At 36.2% G+C, this 22,638-nt stretch overlaps 1 protein-coding gene and 1 long non-coding RNA gene across 2 annotated transcripts; both read right to left on the bottom strand.

Moving 5' to 3' along the window:
* Window positions 1–338: 338 nt before the first annotated feature.
* Window positions 339–22,208, bottom strand: LOC108999062. The gene is made up of 3 exons (XR_001997420.2): window positions 22,197–22,208; window positions 8,388–8,390; window positions 339–440 (listed from the first exon to the last, which is right to left on the bottom strand). It is a non-coding gene; the product is annotated as an uncharacterized LOC108999062 (long non-coding RNA).
* On the bottom strand, window positions 14,999–16,776 carry LOC108999061 (transcription factor MYB8-like). The gene is made up of 3 exons (XM_018975855.2): window positions 16,644–16,776; window positions 16,387–16,516; window positions 14,999–15,738 (listed from the first exon to the last, which is right to left on the bottom strand). The coding sequence occupies exons 1-3, from the start codon at window positions 16,774–16,776 to the stop codon at window positions 15,237–15,239; spliced, it is 765 nt and encodes a 254-aa protein (XP_018831400.2). The 3' UTR covers window positions 14,999–15,236.
* Window positions 22,209–22,638: the final 430 nt, after the last annotated feature.

Below are 22,638 nucleotides of genomic sequence, written 5' to 3'. Positions count from 1 at the left end.
TCTACTAAGAGGAGGCAACCTGCCTACAGAATAAGTAAGCCCGATCGGTGAACTGTTTGTCTGTTTGACACCGAGGATCCCCTCTTATACCGTTAGAATGAGTCAAGGAAATCCTCAGTTATAAAATCGTTTGTGCTCACGAATCGGCTGTTTGAAAGAATAAGTTGTTTTCGGAATAACCGCTCTTAGTACGAATCCCCTCTTTAGGAAAGGAATGGCTATATGCTTAACATAGGGAAGTCGGACTAACATACCTCGAAATCCATAGTCGAAGAAGTCGACAGGAAAGAGAGAAGTCGAAGTGGACAAATCAATCTGGTCAATAAGGTCTTCGATAGATCAGATAAAATCGAAAATGCCCCTTATCTCATACTACTCTTTCGATATATAATTGAATGGTTTTTTTTTTCTCATATCGAATTCAAAATGCCATGCTATTACTCGTAAGTGATCATTGAGACTTATAGCGACATCCTTCAAAAGAATTATCGAAGAAAGAAGCCTACATCGAGCAAGTTGACTCACTTTATGTTATGTAAAGAGTTCGCTTCACTATTACGGCCCAGTTCTTCCGCGAGCAAAGGCCCATCAAATTGGTCTCAAAGAAACTCAAGGAAATCCAAATCCTTCCTCTCTTCTCTTACCCCTCCTTCTATCCAAAGAAACTTTCCCAACTGTAGTAGCTGTTCTCTTCCCTTCCATCAATTGAGCTTTCTCCCGCTTAATTCAATAGGGCCTTAGTAGATCGGTTTTCATTCAGACAACTCGATCGCTTCTTCCTTTGTTGGAATTGCCATCTTTGCAGCTCTCGGCTTCTGAATCCGTACCTTTCAATAGCCAGTCTAGAAGCACTAATGTTGTAAGGCACGTGACTGCATTCCTAAATTCTATCTCTGACACTTCTATCAGCATTCCTTATCATCTGAGTTTTCTGTAGTTGGTGATGGGCCATCTTGAACTCTCTTAGTCCCTGTATTGCAGCATAAATGTTAATTCTTGGGTGATCAATTTTTTTTTCAAACAGTAGTGAATTTCTTCTCATCCAAAACTTTCTCATAATACAAGCTATCACCTCCACCTCATCTTCTTTGAGAAAAGTATTGAGTTTACCCCACAAATCCTCAAAAAACATAATCTGAAACACACAATTTATGCACTGGACTTTCACATTTAGCCCACACATCTGAGGCAGTTGGGCAACTCCATACAGCATGGATAATTGATTTAGGTTCCCTCTCGCATATTGGGCAGCAATCAGACTCTGCGATTTGTTTCTTGTACATATTTAGTTTTGTAGGTAGCAAATTATGAGTTGTCTTCAACTAGAAATGCTTCACCACATTTGGGACATTTAACCCCCATATCAACTTCCTCCCATTCCCAACCTTATATCCCCTTGAAGTTTCCCCTTTCCTCTTCCTCATACTTTCATGTTCTAGATGATAAGCACTCTTAACAGAGAACTTACCATCCTTTGAGCACCCCCACACCAATCTGTCTATTGTTCCCCATTTACTCAAGGGAATACCACATATAGTTTTTGCTTCCTCACCATTGAAAGTGTTAAGGATCAGGTCCTTTTTCCACACCCCAGCTTCAATATCAATAAGTTGCTGCACTTTTGAATTAGCAGGTAGATTTTTAATAGTTGATTGTACACATTGGGAGGTTTGAGTTGGTAGCCACTTATCCCTCCAAATACTTATATTACTTCCATCTCCCACTCTCTACAAAAGCCCTCATTTACTAACCCCAATGATGACCACAAGCTTCTCCATATAAATGAAGACCCATACCCCAGTTTTGCATCAACTATCCCCACCTTCTTGAAATACTTCTCTTTCATTACCTTAGCCACTAAGGAGTCAGGTTGTTTCAGCATTCTCCAAAATTGCTTTACAAGCATTGCCTAAACCTCCATTACTTTTTGATTCTCCCATATTAAACCAACTTCTCCATTGGATCTTCTTATCATTCTATTTATGACCCCACCAGAATCTTGCCAAGAGAGATGCTATTTCCTTACAAAGCCTTTGTAGAGGTCTAAAAACACTCATGGAAAACGTAGGTATTGCTTGAACCACTACTTTCAATAATATTTCTTTTCCTGCCTGTGACAGTAAGGAGTTCTTCCAGCTGCTAAGTTTAGCCCAAACTCTTTCCTTCAAGTTCCTGAAAGTATTATACCTTGATCTACCAACCATGGTTGGGAGGCCAAGATATTTTTCATAACTTCCACATATAGATACCCCTGCTGCCCTCTGAATAAGTGCTCTAGTATTTCCAGCAGTATTTGAACTAAAAAATATAGAAGTTTTCTACATATTTAAGCATTGACCTGAGGCTTGCTCATATTTCTTCAATAATTCTTTAATTTTTATCAACTCTTTTACCTTTGCTCTCCCGAAAATTACACAATCGTCAGCAAAAAGTAGGTGGCTAATCTTTGTTCCCCCTCTTGAAACAGATACTCCCCTTATTTCCCCTCGAATGTCTATTGCATTAATCAAAGACCTTAACCCTTCTGCACAAAGGATAAATAAGTAGGGGAAATAGGATCCCCTTGTCTTATTCTCCTTGTGGGTTTTAGAATTTACTCGAGTTCCCCATTAACAAGGATTGAGTAAGTCACAGTACACTTCATAATCAGAGATACTCATCTGTCTCCAAATCCCAACTTTCTCATTACTGCCTCTAAGTATCTCCACTCTATCCTATCATAGGCTTCTGACATATCTAGCTTGAGAGCCATGCTACCAATTCTACCTTTTTGTCTTGTTTTCATTGTGTGCAAAGATTCATAGGCTATCATCACATTGTCCATTAGAGTCTTCCTGGTATAAAGGCACTTTGGTTGCTAGAAATAATGGCAGGCAGTACTTTCTTCAGCCTATTAGCAAGTGTCTTTGAAACAAGTTTATACAACACATTACATAACCTAATAGGTCGGAATTCACTGGCAACTGAGGGTTTTTTAACTTTGGGGATCAAAGCTAAGAAAGTATTATTAACACATTCATCCAACACTCCCTCCCCATTTAGGAAACTCAACACAACCCTACTCACCTCCTCCCCTACAGTGCTCCAATAAGCCTGATAAAAACAAGCCCCATAGCCATCAGGGCCTGGGTATTTCAGTGATCCCATGTGTTTCAATGCTTCCTCCACTTCAATCTTTTTAAATCCCTTCTGTAACTCTGCATTCATCAAGTCTGTCACTCTCGGTTCCAGCTCCTTCAGACACTATTCAGTAGCTTTTGGTGTTGGCTGTGTTGAATAGAATATGGAACTGAAGTAATCATAAAGCACCTCTTCTATTCCTTCTTTCTCAGTCACCATTCTACCTTCAACATTTTTTATTTCCTTAATATGGTTTTTCTTTCTCCTCTGAGTAGCACAAGAGTGGAAAAATTTGGTATTTTTGTCACCCAATTGGTACTATGTTTTCTTAGCTCTTTGTCTCCATTTTAAGTCTTCCTGCTCCAACAAAGATCCCATCTCTTCTTGTAGCTTTCTGATTAGTTCAACATTATATGGCCCCTCATTTTCTTGTTCCCTATTCAACCTCTCAGTTTTCTACTTCATATTCAAAGCAGCCTCTTTCTCTGTCAACTTACTTCACTTGATTAGGTCTCCTTTACATCTATGCAACTTTCCTTGGACATTTATGCCTGGATTTTGATGTGCTTCAGCCCTCACCCGAGCCCGTTTTACCATAGATACTCCTTCCTCATCCTTTGTCCACTTTGCTTCAAATCTAAATACCCTTATTTTCTTTTTATTCACAAAGTTTTGTTGTCTCAAATCTAGAAGTAATGCCTTATGGTCAGATTGAGATACAGTCAGTGCTTCCACAACTCTATCACAGAAAATTTTAGACCATTGGAGGTTAACAATAGCCCTATCAAGCCTCTCCTTGGTAAATGTACTATCCATATGCTTGCTACTCCATGTGTATTTGTTGCACTTCCACCCTAAGTCAAAAATACTATTTTCTTCTAAGGCTTTCCTAAACTCAACCATCTGAGCCTCTGGCCTAGGTCTTCTACCCATTTTTTCATCTTGACACAAGATCTCATTAAAGTCCCCTATTACACACCATAGCTTATCAATAGAGGGATTTAACAAAGACAAGAAATTCCATGTGTTTTTCCTTTTACTAACCTCGGGATGCTCATAAAAGCCAATGAACAGCCAAAGCAGCTTCTTCTCTTCACTCATAACAGCAGCATTAATATGGTGTTGAGAATAGTTGATTATCTCCACATCCATATCCCTACACCACAACAATGCCAAGCCCCATTTTTTGCCCATAGAGTCAACTACAAAGCATCATTCTCATCCAAATCTCCTCTTGATGCCCTCAACATTACAAGCTAATAACTTTGTCTCCATTAAGAATACCATATTGGGTTTCTTTTCCTTCACCAACAGGAGAAGGTTTTGAACTGTCGGGGGTTCCCAAGCCCCCGGCATTTCCAACTTAGTATTTTCATTGTTGTTGGTGGGGCTGACTAGCAGCCTCCACCAATATCACATCGTTTTTAATTGCCCCATCCTCCTCATGTATTTTTCCTTTTTTCAAGACTCTCTTACATCATTCATCATCGCCCTCACTTCTCAGTCTGCGTTTTCCTCCAATTACTAAATCTCTTACATCTTTCTTATCCACTATTCTAGCCCTTCTCTTCCACCTCCTCCTCCCCACTCCCCCATAAGTTTCAGCCATTTCTTTGTCATAGTCTAGTTGCTGAAAACTAGTCACTACACGACACCCCGGAAGCTCCTCAACTTGTCTCAGAGTTTTTATCAAGCACCTGCTGTTCATCTCCACCCTTTGAGCCCAGTGACCCTTTCCTCGCTTCCTCAGTCTCCTTCTCAACCACAGTAGCAGACACATTGTGAAAACCACCATCACTTTCTCCCACTTTCTCACTAAATTTGTTACTAGAAGACTCCAAGGACTTCCCCCTTCCAGAATGGTTAGAATGAAGCCATACCCCATTTGGGATTTATCATTACTTCCTTCCATCTCCATACAACCTTCTACACCATGACAAATTTTACCATATTTAAAGCATAGTTTCGGGAGTTTTTCATAGCTTAGCGGAATCCATATTCTGTTGCCCATTACATTAGCATTTCGACCCCTTGTAATTTTTTTCCTCAGGTCTATTTCGATTTTAACACGTAAATAACTTCCCCAACCGATCCCATCCTCCCTTATATCTACTCCTTTCACACTTCCAATCATAGCTCCAATCTGCATCCCCACTTCTCTTGTCATACATGTCAATGGTAGATTGTTAAGATGTACCCAAAACTCTTCATAGTCAAAGCTCATCTTCTGAGGGGGAGTTAGACCATCAAACGAATTCAAAACAAACAACTGGTTATCAAATAACCAGGGCTTACCCTTTAAAACTCTCTGTCTATCATTCTGATTCTCAAAAGATATTACAAACATATTTGGAACAATATCGTAGAGAATGAAAGAGCCTCCCAGTCTCCATATCTTGTTCATAGTTGATCTAATCACTTCCTTGTTCACTTTTCGGTCCGATAACAATTTTCCTACCAAGCTTTTATTCCCTTTTTCTGTCACCTTGCTCATATAATCTGTATTCACCTCAATCACTTCATTCTCCTCCGTGAGATGAAGTTTGTCCCAACCTTTCTCCAAATCCTCCATTGTCACCTTACCCCAACCTTACTGGTAATAAAGCTAGGGCAGAGTCGTCCTCCCTCACTCAGCAGAGTGAGCCGAGACTATTTCCTTCACCTAGTCTTTCTCCACCGAGAGAGCTCAGAGAATACTTTTTTAACTCCACTTCATGGTTTTTTTTTTTATGTTTATTAGTATATGCAATACAAATGCTTGATTTTTCTTAATATTTCACCTATAAGAACATACTTATTCAATCATATGGGTTTACTAATCGAATAAAATTATGGAACATAGAAAATAAACTAATAGTCTGGAATGAAACTTTAACATTTTGTTAGGAGGGACCACAAATTTAGTCGGGACATCTAACTTATTGGACAATGCTAGGGTGCACGTCCCAAATATGTCCACCAGTATAATTGGTTTCTTTTTCTTTTCTTTTTTTTCCTTTCAAGTATTTTTTAAACATCTTTAATTATTAAGAAAAAACTAAAAAATATATACAAATTTACTAATAGTTACTTCTAGGCCTGCAACTCGAGGACCCGCTCAAGATTTGAGCCCAACCCGAACCGACTTGCACATTTTTTATTGGGTCAACCCGTGTGTTTTTCCCCTTTTTAATAATCAGATTCAAATACAAATAGACAAATATATAATTACATTCACTGAAAAGTTAGGGAGCTACAATATGCACTTCTCTCTCGCTCTCTCTCCCTTTGTAATAAAGAGTTGTGTAGAAGAAAGTAACAGAGTACAAAGAAGAAATCGACCCATAAAAGCAAAAGCTTAAGAAAGGCAATCTAGGACCAATTTTTTTTTCACAAACTGGGACGCCACAAGACATGAATTTGCTTCATAAAATATCTTTATGTCGAAGGCTTCTCGTATAAAAATTACCATATATTTCAAAGGTCTTGTATCGTGTTCTTTGACTGAGAATTGAACGGAGGCTCATCACTGATTTTTCCATGCATTGATCGGTTGACCAAATGGAACCCTATGGATCTGATACGGAAATCTCTTCTTAAACGGCAGGGCATTTCCCATATCGAGTGTGTAGAAATGTTCTATTCCTATAATGTTGAAGCTGCTCCAACTTCGAATGGGCTCTTACCTTGAGCCCACGTAGATAAGTAAGATTGTTCAATGTTGGTAGGCAGATAAGTTGTTTTCCATCTAGATGACGTACATACGATGGGGAACAGAGGCAATGGTGATGGCGTCGTGATGAAGAAAAGTAGGGACTTTAGGAGGGGGGCTAGGGTTTCATTTGTAGAATAAAACGTGTTCTAAAGTTATATAAAAGTCGGGTCACCGCGTTATACGGGTCGAACCTGAGCAATAGCTAAAACCATCATTTACGAGCCGAGTCTCGCAGACGGGCCGAGTCACACGATTTCCTGCACAGGCCTAGCTACTTCCTTAACCATTAAGAAAAATAAAAATAAAATAAAATAAACTAAAAAATATATGAGTGAGTACATTTGAGAATCATACTAGCATTTTCCATAATTTATTATCCATTTGAAGTTAAAAAGTTAAAGAGTAGGGGATAGTTGCTTATGTTTTGGGTGAAAATATATTTATCTCATGAGATGAAATTGTTATCTTGTTACTTGTACAATCTTATAAAAGGTAAACAATATTCACATTTAATTAAAGAGAATATAACTATGTATGTGCGTATATATCTATCCATATATATATATATATGTGTGTGTAATCTACATATATAGATACATATAGCTCCATCAAATCCAAAACTCTGAGTAACACAAATACAAAATTAACCCGCATCTAAAGTGCCTAAATCCAGCAGCATTAAGAAACAATAAGAACTAAACAACTCAATAGAATTAATGTTTAGAGTGAACTTGTGATTCTTCTCTCCCCTATCTCCTTCGAGAAGGTAGATGAGAAGTTAGGTGATTACACGGATTCCTTACTGGGTTATTGAGCCATAGTCACTAGTCACCTTCGTGGTTAGTGGTGAAGCGATGGAAGTCTTGGTGGAGAAATGGAAGAGGTTACGGTTGACCGATGAAGAGATTCCATGTATCCAAGTGCTAGAAGGCATCTTGGATGAAGTCAGGAACAAGAGCGATCGGAGCTTAGTGGAGAAACATTTTCTTTGAGAGGAATATTGGGAAGGACATAATTGATACAACTATGGCAAAACTCTGGAGAGTGAGCAAGCCAACAACGTTTCAAGAGGTAAGAGCAAATACCTTTATGATTACTTTTGCTACCCAAGTAGATAAACAAAGGGGCTGGGAGGGGAATCCTTGGTTCTTTGATAACAATCTCATTATACTCAATCTATTCGATGTATTCATTCAACCACATAAGATGAGGTTTACCCAAGAGATTTTTTGGGTTCAGATGCATGATCTACTATTGGCTTGCATGAAAAGAGAGTGGGGTGAACAGATTGGTGGGTCAATTGGTTGAGTTGTTAATGTTGATGTGCAAGTGGATGGGTGTGGGTGGGGTAATTTTCTTATGGTCCAAATTGTTATAGATTGCGAGAGGAAGAACAATTTGTTTATGGGTACCCCTAAAATATGAAAATTTATCACGAATTTGTTTCTCGTGTGGAAGGTTTCCTTCATGGTTCTTAGGGATGTTTGGGTGATCGGTGCAAAACTACAAATGCATAGTATCGTAGTTTTATAGTAAAGTGATGAGAAGAGTATCGTCTTCAGGGATTGGTAACTTACTTTTGACAAATACCAAAATTATATTAATCTCGACTTTATTTAGAAAAGTCACTAAGATTTTTGTAATTGAAAATTAATATAAAATTAATTCAAAGAAAATAATTAAAGGAAAAGAAAGATATTGTTCGAAGATCAAATCAATGGGAAAGAAAACTTCTAGGAAATTGATTTCACCTAATCCCTCATTATGCTTTACTCATCTAACTAATTGAATTTAATTCTCTTTGTTTGTTAGCAAATCTCCACAAACATCCAAAAGTCTCTTTCGATAATCAATTGGAAATTATTCTTGTTCAACATTTTACACAAGAGTATGCAAATTAATAAAGTAAGGTCTTCTCGGGAGAGTGGTTCGGGTTTGGGTATTGTTTTTGCAGTTATAGGCAGGTTTTTTTTTGAGTTTCAAGTATTCGGAATGCTAGTATGGGTCTACAGTTTTAGGTGGCTTTGTAATTTTGGTTTTGGGTTATTGGTTTAGATACAAGGGATGGTCTGTATCCTGAGTGTCAGTTTTGTTACCACGGTTTTCCTCCGCCATAAGTGAAGTTTATTAATAAAATTGGGACGGGGTCGCTAATGGACAGGTGGCTTCCAACTCTTCTATAAAAAAAAATAATAAAGTAAGAAAGCAATAAGACCAATGATTTTAATACTATATAGGTTCATACAAATCTTTTGATCTCTAAAATTACCTTTGCCGAAATATCTAAGATATATCCTATAATTCCCTCTTTCGACAGCAAATCACAAGATTAAAATCATCTAATTAATAGCCAGTTAATTAGAAGCAATAAGCTCGAAATAAATCAGATAAACATAGAAGAAAATTACTTCAAATTAACATAGAAAAGCAAGCATAGTTCAGAACTAGATTACATCATTTTCCTAGAATAAAAAAAAATTAGTTTATGCTAAAAATTAAATTCAATATAAACGAATTCAACATAATTTCTGAGAGGAGAATATAAGAAAATGAACACTGAAAATGCTCCTCGCAGTCCGCAGTGTCGTCCCTCGCAAGCCGCAGCTTCTAAAAAGAAAAACTCCAAAGAAATGCCCCTCTCAAAAAACTCCCCAATTTCGTGCTAATGATATGCTTAAATAGGGTAGGAAAGAAATTCTAATGTCTTTATATTCCCGCACACAAAATTGTCTAAATTTTAGGACTCAACTTGGCAGCCACGTACCTGCTTTAGGAATTCGAATTTAGAAAACCTTATTAGAGACAACATTATAGCCTTTTAAGATATATTTCCAAATCATCAAAAATTGCATCAATCCAATATTGGAGTAGAAAGTTATGATTAAAATACTAAAGTGTGTCCATGCTGTCTGCTAGCGCGTTCTAGATTTTGATCCAAATTACTCTCAAACTCCATCATTATCCTTATTTGAAGAATTCTACACTCATTGAAAGTTCTTAGGTTGTTCCAACGTCTTGCCCACTTAAAAGTCCTTTGAATTTGAACGGGTTTGGACTTGTTCTTTTATAAACTCTCAAATTAAACATAAAAATCTGCTCAGGAGTATCCCAAAGTAAATAGAAACTCAATTCAAGAATACACATTAATTCCATTTATTTCTATTAACATTTTAGCATTTTAGTCCAATAATATGGTATTTAGACTAAAGTTTAAAGTTAAAAAGTGATAAAATATAAAAAATTATGCAAGTCATCATTGGGTAGGGAGAATCAGAAAAGGGATCGACAAGTGGGAGAAGTCTGATTTGGGTCATGGCTACATGCTAACCCATATATGAAGAAGAAAGCTGGAGTGAGATATAAGAGACAAGATGATTAAGGTTTTAGAGGAACACAGAAAGAGGAAAAGTGGGCTAGAAGGGAGTGTGATAGGAATCCTAAGTTTAGTACTGGTTTATTGGAGGTGGTTAATTGGAAGAGGCTGATGAGGGTGGAAGGAAAAATAGTGAAGGAGATGTTAGTAAAATGGGGGGAGTATGAAAGTCTATAACAGAGTGTGGGGATGGCAATACAGTATGTGAAGCGTCGAAACATACAACACAAGGTTACATGTCTCTTTTCATGACAGATAAAGATGCACCTAACATATATATAACAATATGCAACATTCGCAATGGATAATTTTTTCTTGAGCAATACTATGTATCATATATAACATATCCCAAATTAATATAAGTAAACTTCATAAGCATACAATAACTGACGTCCAAAAGTTACAGTACTTGTCCAAAATGTCTGTAATGTCATTTGTAGTAGAGATGTGGCTCCTCACATATATAATAAAGTTAACATAATAATGACTAAGTTAGCCTAAGGAGTAGTTTGCGCAACTCGGTTAGGATAGCCATAATCATATCCAAAAATTGGAGCATCAACATGATAAGCTCCTAGTGGTTGTGTTGCGATCTAGTCGTCCTTATCCAAATGATCCTCCGTAGGTCCTCCTACTCTTGACACATGGTCTACCATTCTGGAAAGAATTGTAGTTAGGACTACCAAGTGAGATTTGATTATAAATCTCAGCAAATTAACAACTAACTTAAACTAATAGTTTACAGATGTATGCATGACAGTAAAAAGATATGAATGCTAATGTGAACATGAGTAAACGTGCCATGACTTGGCAAATAACATGACATGTGCTGACATAACTTGAACTGACATGAACTGAAACTAACGTGAAAATAAACATGATGTGAATTGAAACTAAACTGAACATGAATTTGGAATCTTGTTCCCATAAATAAACTAGTTAATTAAATACGACATATGGATTCTATACAGGTCTCATTGAGCAATGTGCCCCTGCCGACACTACATCACATCACAGGTATTTGCACTAGCTGTGAAACCGTTAATATACGCATCACACCATATGTATCTGCAATTGTTGTGAGTACGTAATGTGTGCATCCCGTAACAAGTATATGCACCTACTTGAGTGTGTATAACATGAACGTTAATTGTGGTTGGCACCATTGGCATTAGTGCCTAACTTCGCTCCAACGACCAGTTATTTAGGCCACATTCGAAGCCCGTTGAAGATACTTTATCAACCTAATGAATTTCGCATCAGTTTAAACACTCCAGCGTGAATAATAGAGTTCCACTAGGATATTATCTCATCATAGTACTTAGAGTCGTGATAAACATAAAAGACTCAACTGACTTGAAAATAATATTGTTCATGATGAATTCCAAGCTCGTGACATGACGTGGTGTGAAAGGAAATGACAAATGACACGACATGACATGCCGTGGCATATAAGTACGACAAAAAACTTAGCATAACATGGCGTGCAACAATTAAACATGACATAATATGTAATGGATAGATTATGTACTTTAAAGGAAAACATAGCAAGGCGTAACTTAACATGTGTATATATATATATATATATATATATATAAACCTAACTAACATGAATGATGGTTTTGTATCACCATACATACACAAGTATCCCGAGTGTAAGTTAGAGGCCAACTTACAATGATTGACGCGTGACGTAAACTAGCGTGAATTAACGTGAACTAAAAGGATATATTTTTAAGAGTTAGAAACTCCTCTTTAACAAACTTAGAAATCTAAAATTATTGACTAAAAGTAAAATTACCATTTTACCCCTCTACTTTTGAACAAATGACCATTTTACCCTTAACTTAAGGATTTTATCCATAACTTAAGGATTTTGCATCATAACTCCAAAACTCACCAAAAGTTACATTCCTTATGTAAAGTTTGTCCTAAATCTAAATATTTAATCAGAAAAATTTAAAACACAACACAAATATAAATACTAGGCTTAGGCCAAAACATGTTAGGGCTAAAGCCTTGATTTTTGTTGCTATTATATAGAACTTCAAACCACATATTCAAACCAATTTAGTAACATCTAAATAAAGATCAGATCCTATGTTTTAACATCATGCTAAGAAATAAAACATATGCTTAAAAAGAAAATCACAAACTTCTCATGACAAGAAAAGTGCCAAAACACTAAGGGGAGATTTAGATAATGAGTTGAGATGAGATGAGTTGATATGAAAGTTGAAAGTTGAATGAAATATTGTTAGAATGTTATTTTTTAATATTTATATTGTTTTGGGATTTCAAAAACTTAAATTGTTTATTATATTTTGTGTGAAAATTTGAAAAAGTTGTAATGATTAGATGAGATGAATTTTGATGCATTTGGAACTATTCCCTTTCCAATAACTCAAAGGACTACAAAATTCCATAAACATACTCTTAACATACTCACAAGGAAATCATAAGAAATAGAATTCTTGAACAAACAAGTCAGAGACCACAAAAATCAGAAAACATTAACCAACATAATTGGTCTGCATACTTCAAAAATCGAGTATCACATGCTTTGATTTTAGATCAAACTACTAGATCAAGATTTCTCATGAAATAAATCCTCAAAAAATAATATTATATACCTCATATTCAAGTTCTAAACATGATCTAAGAATTAAACCTTAGATCACATGGCAAAAATTGCATCAAAACACAAAGCAAACAGTGAGCCTCAAGTTTATGTCCTATCCGAGCCTTATATTGCATAAAACTTCGTTGCACCAAGATCAAAACCATTAATCCACAAAAATAACTTCCTAACATATACATCAAAGTCCTAAAGATCAACATATACGAATATCAAGACCATAGAATCATGCTTCCATAACAAAATATCAACACTTATTGAAAATAGAAACTATTTTTACACCTCCAATTTCTAACTTTCTCATATCATGCAAAACTCTTAATATGTAACAAATTTAAATCCAACTTGCATGTTAATTTGTTAAATCTAAACCATAAACTCTCATAATTTGTCAACTGAGAGGTACAAATCCCTTGATGTGTGCTAGAGTTTGTACGAGACCATATATTCTCAGTGCATTGGGATTTGAGAGTTGCCCTGTAGATCTGTTGATTGAGGGCGTTGTACGTGAGGAATTGAGGTTGTGTGCAACTTCAATTGGTCATATAGCTTGAAGATAAGGGTTGTGAGTTGCAAAGGTAGAGGATTACATGTTTGGGAGGCGATGATGATGTGTTGGCTGCAACCAGTCTCCAATGGGAGATTGTTGGGTTTTTAGAGCCTAGTTTTGTTGGCGTGCCAGCTCGATTTGATGATCTGACCCGACAAGGATGTGTTATGAGATTTTGATGGATTTTAAATCCTTGTGGGGGTCCAGGGGCAATCTCCCCTAAAAAGGATTTGGCATTGTTTGTGATAAAAAAAGCATCAAGTAGAAAGTTCGCTCGACACTCACTCGATAGGTTGCTGGAGTGAAGCTCGGTACGAGAGTTTGCTTGGCACTCGCTCGACAGGTCACTTGAGCAAAACTCATATATTGAGTTTGCTCGAAGCGGGCTCGACACTCTGCTCGAGCGAATAGCACAAAAAAGTGAAAATTAGGATTTATGCTATGTGATACTATAAATATGTATTTAATGAACAGTTTGGTAAGTCCTAAATGTTCTTAGTAGTGGGATTTCACCCTAAAGTGAAACTAGAATGGGCCACCCAAAGCACCTATCCTTTCTAGCAAGAGGGAGCACTAGGATTCTTGGAGCCTACTTGGAGAGGACATTCCTCTCACCCATACAGTACGGGTCTGGGCCTTCACCTTATTCATGATTTAAGTGTCAATCCTGAAGGGGCCCGTTAAATTCAAGAAGGGCCCAACCCACTTCCCATCACCGACCAAGTAACCACCCAGCGGCGGTAAAGGAATGACAGTTATTATAACAATTCACTAGAGTAAGAATCCTCATCCCCAAGTTTGAATTTGAATAATAGATATATCTATTATCACTTAAGCAACAAAATGGTTGAGAGACTCTATATAAAAGGAGAACTCAGGAACGTAAAAGAGATCGGATTTATTATTATTATTATTATTATTATCATCTTTAGTCACTGACTTAGGCATCGAAGGCGTTCCCTCGAACCCCCAAGCCCTCTACTCTTTGGTTGCATCATGAGGTGGTGGCGGTGAAATACATCCATAACACTACTATTCAGAGTTCATTTTTGGATTTGAGTGATCTTCTCGGGCTCGTGATGGGAAACATAATTGAGTTTTCTTACATAAAGGAGACAATTATTTTCAATTTTTCAATCATCAGCAATTAATATTTTGTTGCTCTGGATAAATCTGTATCAATTTAGCAGTATTATGTGTAAGATGTCCAAGTATCATCCCATATTAAAGTGCAACCGTAGTTTCCCCGTTTCACCATTCATTCTGTGGAAGAATCTGTGAGCTAGCTTGTGGTAATACTGATCATGGGTGCTGGAGTACTAATGCAGTGACACAGGTGGAACTCAGGCTTGTACAGAGATCAGTTTCCGTACTCAGGCCTTCTGTAATCGTCGTTGGGAAGGTTTTGAAGTTTGTGTTAGGTGTCAACTTTCTTATGAATACTTGGAATTAAAACTTGATGATTACAAAAACAGAGGCAGAGTAGATGAAGAAAAAGACTCTCTTATGATTTACTTGATTATTTAATACAAGTACAGAATGTATTTATAGAGATAAAATACAGTAACAGAAAATTAACTAACTTTTTACATCTTTTCCTACTTTGACACGTGCTTCTTTAGATTGTAATTCCATTTTCTCAATTTGTGAAGCTATACTCCAACATTAGGAGTCATCACCCCCAAACCAGTTCTTGGTGTTGTGTTAATGCCACTAATGCACACGAGCAACAATGCCACATTAGATTGGACCTTTATACATACTAAACATCAAATGTATTTGAGGAAAGGGACACAATTTCCTGTATCTCAAATCAACATTAGCAAAGATACTGTCACATGCCATGCATTTCTGCTTCCATTTATAAATCGACCCAAAACTCATTATAGGAACTATATGGATGATATATGGGGTCTTGGAGCCACACTGCTGTAGTTGGACAGACAAATCCAGGATCTGTCTCTGGCATGAATATGTCCTGCTCCTGAACTGATAGTGTCTGCTCCCATGAAGTTTGGAGCTCTTCAGATGTTTTAGATGAACCAAAATTCTCCTCTATCGGTTGTTTTCTATCGATTTCAACAGCAGGGTCAGTGCTTGAAGATGATAGATCATGATCTGTTGACAGCTGCGGTGACATCGGTATAATATCTCTAGTGCCATCCAAGTTTGAAACTTTAGGGGCATCACAAAGTAAAAGATCTTGAATCCCAGATGAATTATTCTTGTTAACATCAACAACCGTTTGTGGTACAGTTGTTGATAAGGAATTATTCTTGAGGCGCTTTTTCAAGTGCGTGTGCCAGTAATTTTTAATTTCATTGTCAGTTCTTCCGGGAAGCTTTGCAGCAATAACAGACCATCTGAAACATATGAAACGCAAGAAGGGCATTATAAACACCAAGTATAATCAAGAAGTTCTAGGCTATATGTTTCTTTCATCACGGTTAAATGCTCTGAAATGATTCTACGATATCTTCAACATCAGCATTTCTTTAACAGGAATACAAGTCTAGAAGATTTGATCTTGAACTACCTACCTGGAGAGAGAGAGAGAGAGAGAGAGAACTCAATCTCCTTTGCCTTACATCTATCTTTACTCCTTGTATTAATCATTGTTTGTATAGGCTTATAAATTGGCTTATAAATTCTTTGCTTGATCAACATTAGAGGCGCTATCTGAGTTCATATTACAAAAATAAAAGAGAAGTTTGAAGCTGATCATCTACAGCCCCTCGGTTTTGTAAACAGTAGAACACCAAATAGTGCTGCCACTAGCCATCTCAGAGAAGATGTAATTTTGTGAAAATTGTTTTGGGTGATTTTGCAAAATCTAATTTATAAAATTAACTATTGTTATCTCTGAAGTAGTTCTAAAGACATTGGAAATTACTTAAATGGCCACTGTCCTCCCGGGAATATATGACCTTTGTGGTATGGAATACGCAAATGTGCAATCAAAAAACACTGCTCCAATGAAGAAATCTTAAAAACACCATTCGAGTACTCACCGGTTTCCCAGCACTTCATGCCACTTTAGTATAGTTTCCTCGTCTTCCTCGCTGAAGTTTCCACGCTTAATATCAGGCCTTAGGTAATTCACCCAACGGAGCCTGCAACTCTTCCCAGACCTTGCCAAACCTACAAGAAACGAAAGAAAGAAAGAACAGGATGATCAAAGTATCCTTCCCAGAATCATATTTACTCCAAAAAACACACCCGGATGACAAAGTTCATTGAAATTGAATTATGTTTATCTTTTTCCGACCCGCAGGTTTTGGCATCCGACTCCAATTCCAAATGCCGTATCGCTCAATGTAAGTTTTCAGCTTCTGATCTTCTTCAGGACTCCATGCGCCTTTTCTGAATAGAATTTTCTTCCTATCCGGAGACTTCACCATCTCTGTCATAAGTCTAGTTTTTTTGTTTTAACTTCCACGCTTTGAAACACTATAAATAGGTGCGTAATTAATTTTTATTTAATTCTCATAAAACTCTGGTTTCAAAGTAAAAGAACGTGTTCCGGGTTTAACTTTCAAGTGGCAATGATTTTCAAAGATTAAGAGCAAGCATATATTCAAAGTTACGTCCCTCCAGTACGGGAATACCTCTTAGGGGTGACATTAAAAACTAGAGTCTCTTACTATTTTTGCTTTAGTTTTCCTTTAGTGTGATATGCAAGCTTAAATGTTTTATTCGGTCGACAAGCAAACAGAATGATGTCAAGCCAATCACAATTGCTTTTGGCTATACATACATACTGTTGGGATTAAGTGGCTATAGTGGCTAAGTTAAAGTGAAATAGCAAAAGCAAATCAAAAGAAGATAATGATAATCACACTCAGAATACTAAGATTTAAGTGGTTCGGCTCAGTGTGAGCCTACGTCTACTGGTGGGATCGGTCTCAATGAATTCACTATTAACAAAGGTGGAGTACAAGAGATTAATCATAAAATCTTCAATCTAAGAATCCAAATACACCCAATGAACTCTCAAGAATCTCACAAAATGATCTCTATCTATATTTTGGCTGCTCAAAGTCATAATACAATGAAAAATAACATATATTTATATTGTATGGCACATAAAATCCTAATTATGAACATTCGCTCTAGCGGCGTGTCTAGTGAACAATCTGTCTAGAGTTTGCTCGAGCGAAATGTCGAGCTATAGTTCGCTCGGTCTCAAGTGATTGTTTCTTATTAGAATAAAAATTCTAAAATTAAGCTATGACTTCACTCAATTAATTACATATCAGTACTTATTAAAGAGTCTAACCCACACCTGAGAGAGTATTAAGATAAATATAAATGATTAAATTTACAGTTTTCCGTTAACTTAAACTTTTGAGGCAAGTGATAATTTGATAAAATTCCATAAAACTTATAGCAATTCTTTTATGTTTTAGTGTGCAGATCTTAATTAAGGAACTCAGTTCACATTAGCGCATATATATATTATATATAGAAGACAGCTTCTAATTAATAACAAAAACCAACCGATCAATGTGATCATACCTCCAAATTGGTCATTATTTAAAGGTTAAGATTGCAACATGCATGATTTACAATGTAATATGTGACGTCTACTTGCTTTAGTCACCGAGTAGTTTTGGGCGGCGTATTAGAATATATTGGAAGATTACAAAATTTAGAAGTAAAAAAATGCAGCATTTGTGCTTTTTCCAACACTAATGATTTACACCAGCCATGGTGCAATACACGAGACACAGTACACCAAGTTTGAACTAGAAATTGCCTCTAGAGCCAGTCCAGATTTACTAGACAACTTCCTTAAAGCATATATCTATATATAAATATATATATATATATATTTATATATAGATATATATATATATAGTCAATGCCAAGAAAATGATTATTAAAGGCAAGCTGCATGAATATATATATATATATATATATATATATATATATCCATTAGATATATAGCCTGGCAATGTCAGATTGCAAAGGGGCATTCCAGGAGGCTATCAATGATCATCATTAAAAATGTCCCATTTGGGATTGTAAAAAAGTTCACAATTTCTTTAAGAAAAAAAAAAAAAAAAAACTGACAATTAATGTGATCATTAAATGATTACAATAATAATAATTAAAAAAAAAAAACCAAAGTCGTGATCCTGCTTGAGATTTTTATGACTAGTGGGGTAATATTTTTTTGACTAAAATTAAGATTGTAATTTCAACAAAGTAGAAGACGACTTTTAGGAACAAAAATGCAGAACAGGACAAGTCGAGGCGCATATCACGTGTTGATAAATAATCCTAAATAAAATTTAAGTATTTCAATTATGGTTTCATGAAGTTATCATGATATGAACAAGCAATTAGTCAAAGTCGCCCTCCATGCTTTTTGTGTTCAATTCAACCCCTCATGCCTCCGTTTCATATTTCCATTTCAAAGTAATATTATACATTTGTAACTCCATCTCAGCTTTAGTAACTAATCACACTTGGATTTTTGTATGAAAGTCAAATTGAGACCGATGTAAATTGAGATGGAATCTTTTTCTCCAAGTTGTCCTTACAAAAATTAAATTTGAAGTTAAGTTTGTCAAATAAATATAACACAATTTATTATAAGCAAAATCAAAATAATGAATTAAGAGCAATTACTACTTCGAGACTGATCAAAATTTCTCATAGCTCTCTACAAAGTCTACCACCTTCGAAACTTGAATTGCCTTCTCTTTGATCCAATTATGAGTACAAATCAAAGCATCTACAGTGTTAGGAGACAATAAACTCTAAAATAAATCAAATATGTACCCCTCGATGCTAAATGCAGATTCTAAGACTACAGTAAAAATAGAGATGGCCAAAATACTATAGGTTATCTTTCCAAGAATGGAATATTTGACGACATTGACCGCTCACCAAACTAAGATATCAAATTGCAACGTATATGGCTATATGTCTGCTAACAAGTATATGTCTTTGTCTAATTGGCCATCTAAATTCTTTCAAAGCTCGAGGGTATCACGAAACCTCTCATCCCATTTATGCTTTTTCAGCTTATTAGTTTCGGGAAGAGGCAATATAGTGGATGGTGGAACCTCTATATTAACACCCATAAATGTGGTGAATTCATCATACAACCTATTGACGGTATCCTTAACCCTTACCACACAAGTTGATCCACTCATCCCTTCCTGCTATTGCTTTCCAAGTCATACATCATGCCATCATATTTTGTACCACAGGTTAAGACTAATAGCAACATATAGAAAAACGTTGATCCTATTCAAATCTCCCCAATGTTTCTCACACTCGAACCTTATGCTCAATGTCATAATCCGTAAGGTATGATCAACACTTTCAGACATTTTATCGAATTGCTCTTTCACTTGAAAGACTTGCTGACAGTATTCACTAGATGTTACATACAAGACCTAAAATTGGTGCATGTCACCTCATAAAAAAAGCCTTAAAAATTCTACAAAAACGTGGATACTTTTCCAATCATAATCATTGGACCACCTTGATCCCCCTACATCCTCTTTAAAGTAGCAGACATATTGCTTATCCTCCTCACCCATGGCATCAAAGGTCTTTCTATACTCCTCAATCATTTCTAACATCAACAAGGTTGAGTTCCATTTTGTAGGGATGTCAAGACACAATATCTTCTTGCATTAAGTGTCTACAGCATGAACAAAGATCTGGATCTTCTCAAGCCTAGCCGGTGAAGATCTCACAAACCTCACTGCATTTCTTACTCTTGCAACTAACTCATGAGCATCTTTCAAACGTCGGTCACAATAAGATTAAGGATAGGTGCACAACATCGAACATGCAAAAACTCACCACCCAATATTGACATATAGTCCTCTCTAACCTTGTTCTTTAGATTCGTTAGTCGAGACATTGTCAACCATTATTTTCACCACCCACTCCAAACCCCACTCATTTATTGCAGACTCCACTGCCTTCCCAATGGTGTCACCTTTGTCATTGAAGATTAAACAAAACTTGAGAGCCTTTTTGTGTAACTACCAATCACTATTTACAAAATGAAAAGTTAAAGAAATATAGTTTGAGTTTTGGACCGATCTCCTTGTATCAATGGTGAGGCAAATTCTTTAACCCTTCAATAAGTTTCTTAATAAATCTCTTTGTATACTGTATAATTAAGAAGGAATATTAAACTTAGGTTCCAAGTGCTTAGCAAAAGTTTGGAACTTTCACCCTCTACAAACCGAAATGATAGATCATCTATTACAATCATTCAAGTTAAATGAGTCATACACCCCTCTGATTCATACTTCACAAACCCCTTCAACGTACTCCCCCACTACTCTCATCTGCCATATTCTTAAGTTCAATCTCCAATCTAGACTGACACTTTTCAAGTAAAGAACATATTATCAGAAGCTTTTTGCACTATTCTTCTTAATGGTTCTTCAACTCAAATGTAACTTGTCATTTATAGTAACATCCATAAACCTTATCACAATGAGTACACTTTACTTGTTGGTCATTGGGGTCACCACCCTCTAACTTGGTAAAGCGTTTCCACACAATGGAAATAGATTTTTTTCTTTGGCGGCCCATGGGTGTAGGGGTAGGGCAGCTAGTATTTGGACTTGATGAACTATCCATGCATTGAAAGATTCGGAAAACAAGTAAACACCTGACGATGACATGATGTAAAAATCATATCAAATTAAAATCATACAAATCACACAAATTGTTTAGGGGTTTCACTTTTGAAACCCCAAAATAAATTAAGTTAATGGTTTCATAATCAACTGACAACCTAATTTAGGCTCGGTTTGGATGGCTAGATGAAATAGTTTTATCTCATCTAGTCTGTATGGATGAAAGGGTTTTGGACATCCAAATGGTTAGTGATACGAACCCACAAGATAGAATCTCTTGAACCTAAAATTAGTTTGAAAACTCATCCAAGAAAGTCAAAATAAAGTCAATGGATGAAGAATCTAGACTCAATGAGAACTCGTTTTAAGAACCTAGATTATATTAAAATCTAGACCCGTTGAAGAACCCGTCTGAAGAACCCAGATTACAAGTAAGAATGCCACAAAGGTTGTGATTTACCTTCGATAAGTTCAAAAGTTCAATCAATAACAAGATGAGTAAAACTAAACTCACAATGAAAAAAATTCATCAAATTTCATAAACTTCTTAAACTGAGACTACAAAGAGTATTTAAACCTAAAGCTAATTAAAACCCTAACCAAATTAAAGCCATTTCTTCCAAAACTACCCCTAGATGAATAGTGCAGCGGTTATAGTACCACTACTACAGTAACTCGCTACAGTACCTCATTAAATCCTAGTTCCTAAAAAATAACTTTCTAAATAAACCATTGGCCAAAATATAAGACCTTTCCGAAAAGACTAGTTCATAAGAAATAAGACATATGTGGGTCAAGTATCCTCAAGCCCACTTATTCTAAACTAATAAAATAAATCATTTAAATAATTTTAATAAATTGAAAGTTTTCAATAACAATAGGATCAAACAATAACTCTAAGTTATATCTTCCACAGCATGTATCAAGTGGATCAAAATTGATTTTTCTTCTTTAAAGCCCATCTTGTGGATCAAAACTGATTCTTTTTTTCTTTTTTTTAAACTCTCGGCCTCACAATTGTTTTTGAACCCGTTCTCTCTTTTTCTTGAGGTTTCAACCTCACCCTCATCTTTTCCCTTAGGTGGTTCGGTCTTCCCTTTTGTTACAACTTGATCATTTTTGTCCCACTTTAGTTTCCAAGGAGTATTAGAAACCAAAATATACCTAGATGTACCCTTTCTTTTTAACTGTCTCTCCACCTTTATAGTCATGTGTATCATATCCTCTACCTTCACATAATGTTGCAACTCAACTATATTGGCTAACTCCCTATTAAACCCACTCAAAAATCTAGCCATCGTAGCCTCCCGATCCTCCACTACATTAGCCCGAATCATAACCACCTCCATCTCCTTATGGTAATCTTCTACACTCATAGACCTCTATGTAAGATTTTGTAATTTTTAGTAGAGGCCTTTATAGTAGTGGCTAGGTACAAATCTCCGCCTCATGATAGCTTTTAACTCTCTGCATGTTTCTACAAGCCTCTCAAGATTTCTCCTCCTATTGGTCACTAATTGATCCCACCAAATAATCGCATAATCAGTCAACTCAATTACCGCCAACTTCACATTCTTCTCTTCAGAGTAATTAGGACAATCAAATACCAACTCTATTCTTTTCTCTCACTCTAAATAAACT

Source organism: Juglans regia, chromosome 3 (genome assembly GCF_001411555.2).
Source record: "Juglans regia cultivar Chandler chromosome 3, Walnut 2.0, whole genome shotgun sequence".
Taxonomy (NCBI): Eukaryota; Viridiplantae; Streptophyta; class Magnoliopsida; order Fagales; family Juglandaceae; genus Juglans; species Juglans regia.
The sequence above is the reverse complement of the archived record's forward strand: the minus strand, read 5'-3'. Positions and strand labels throughout refer to the sequence as shown.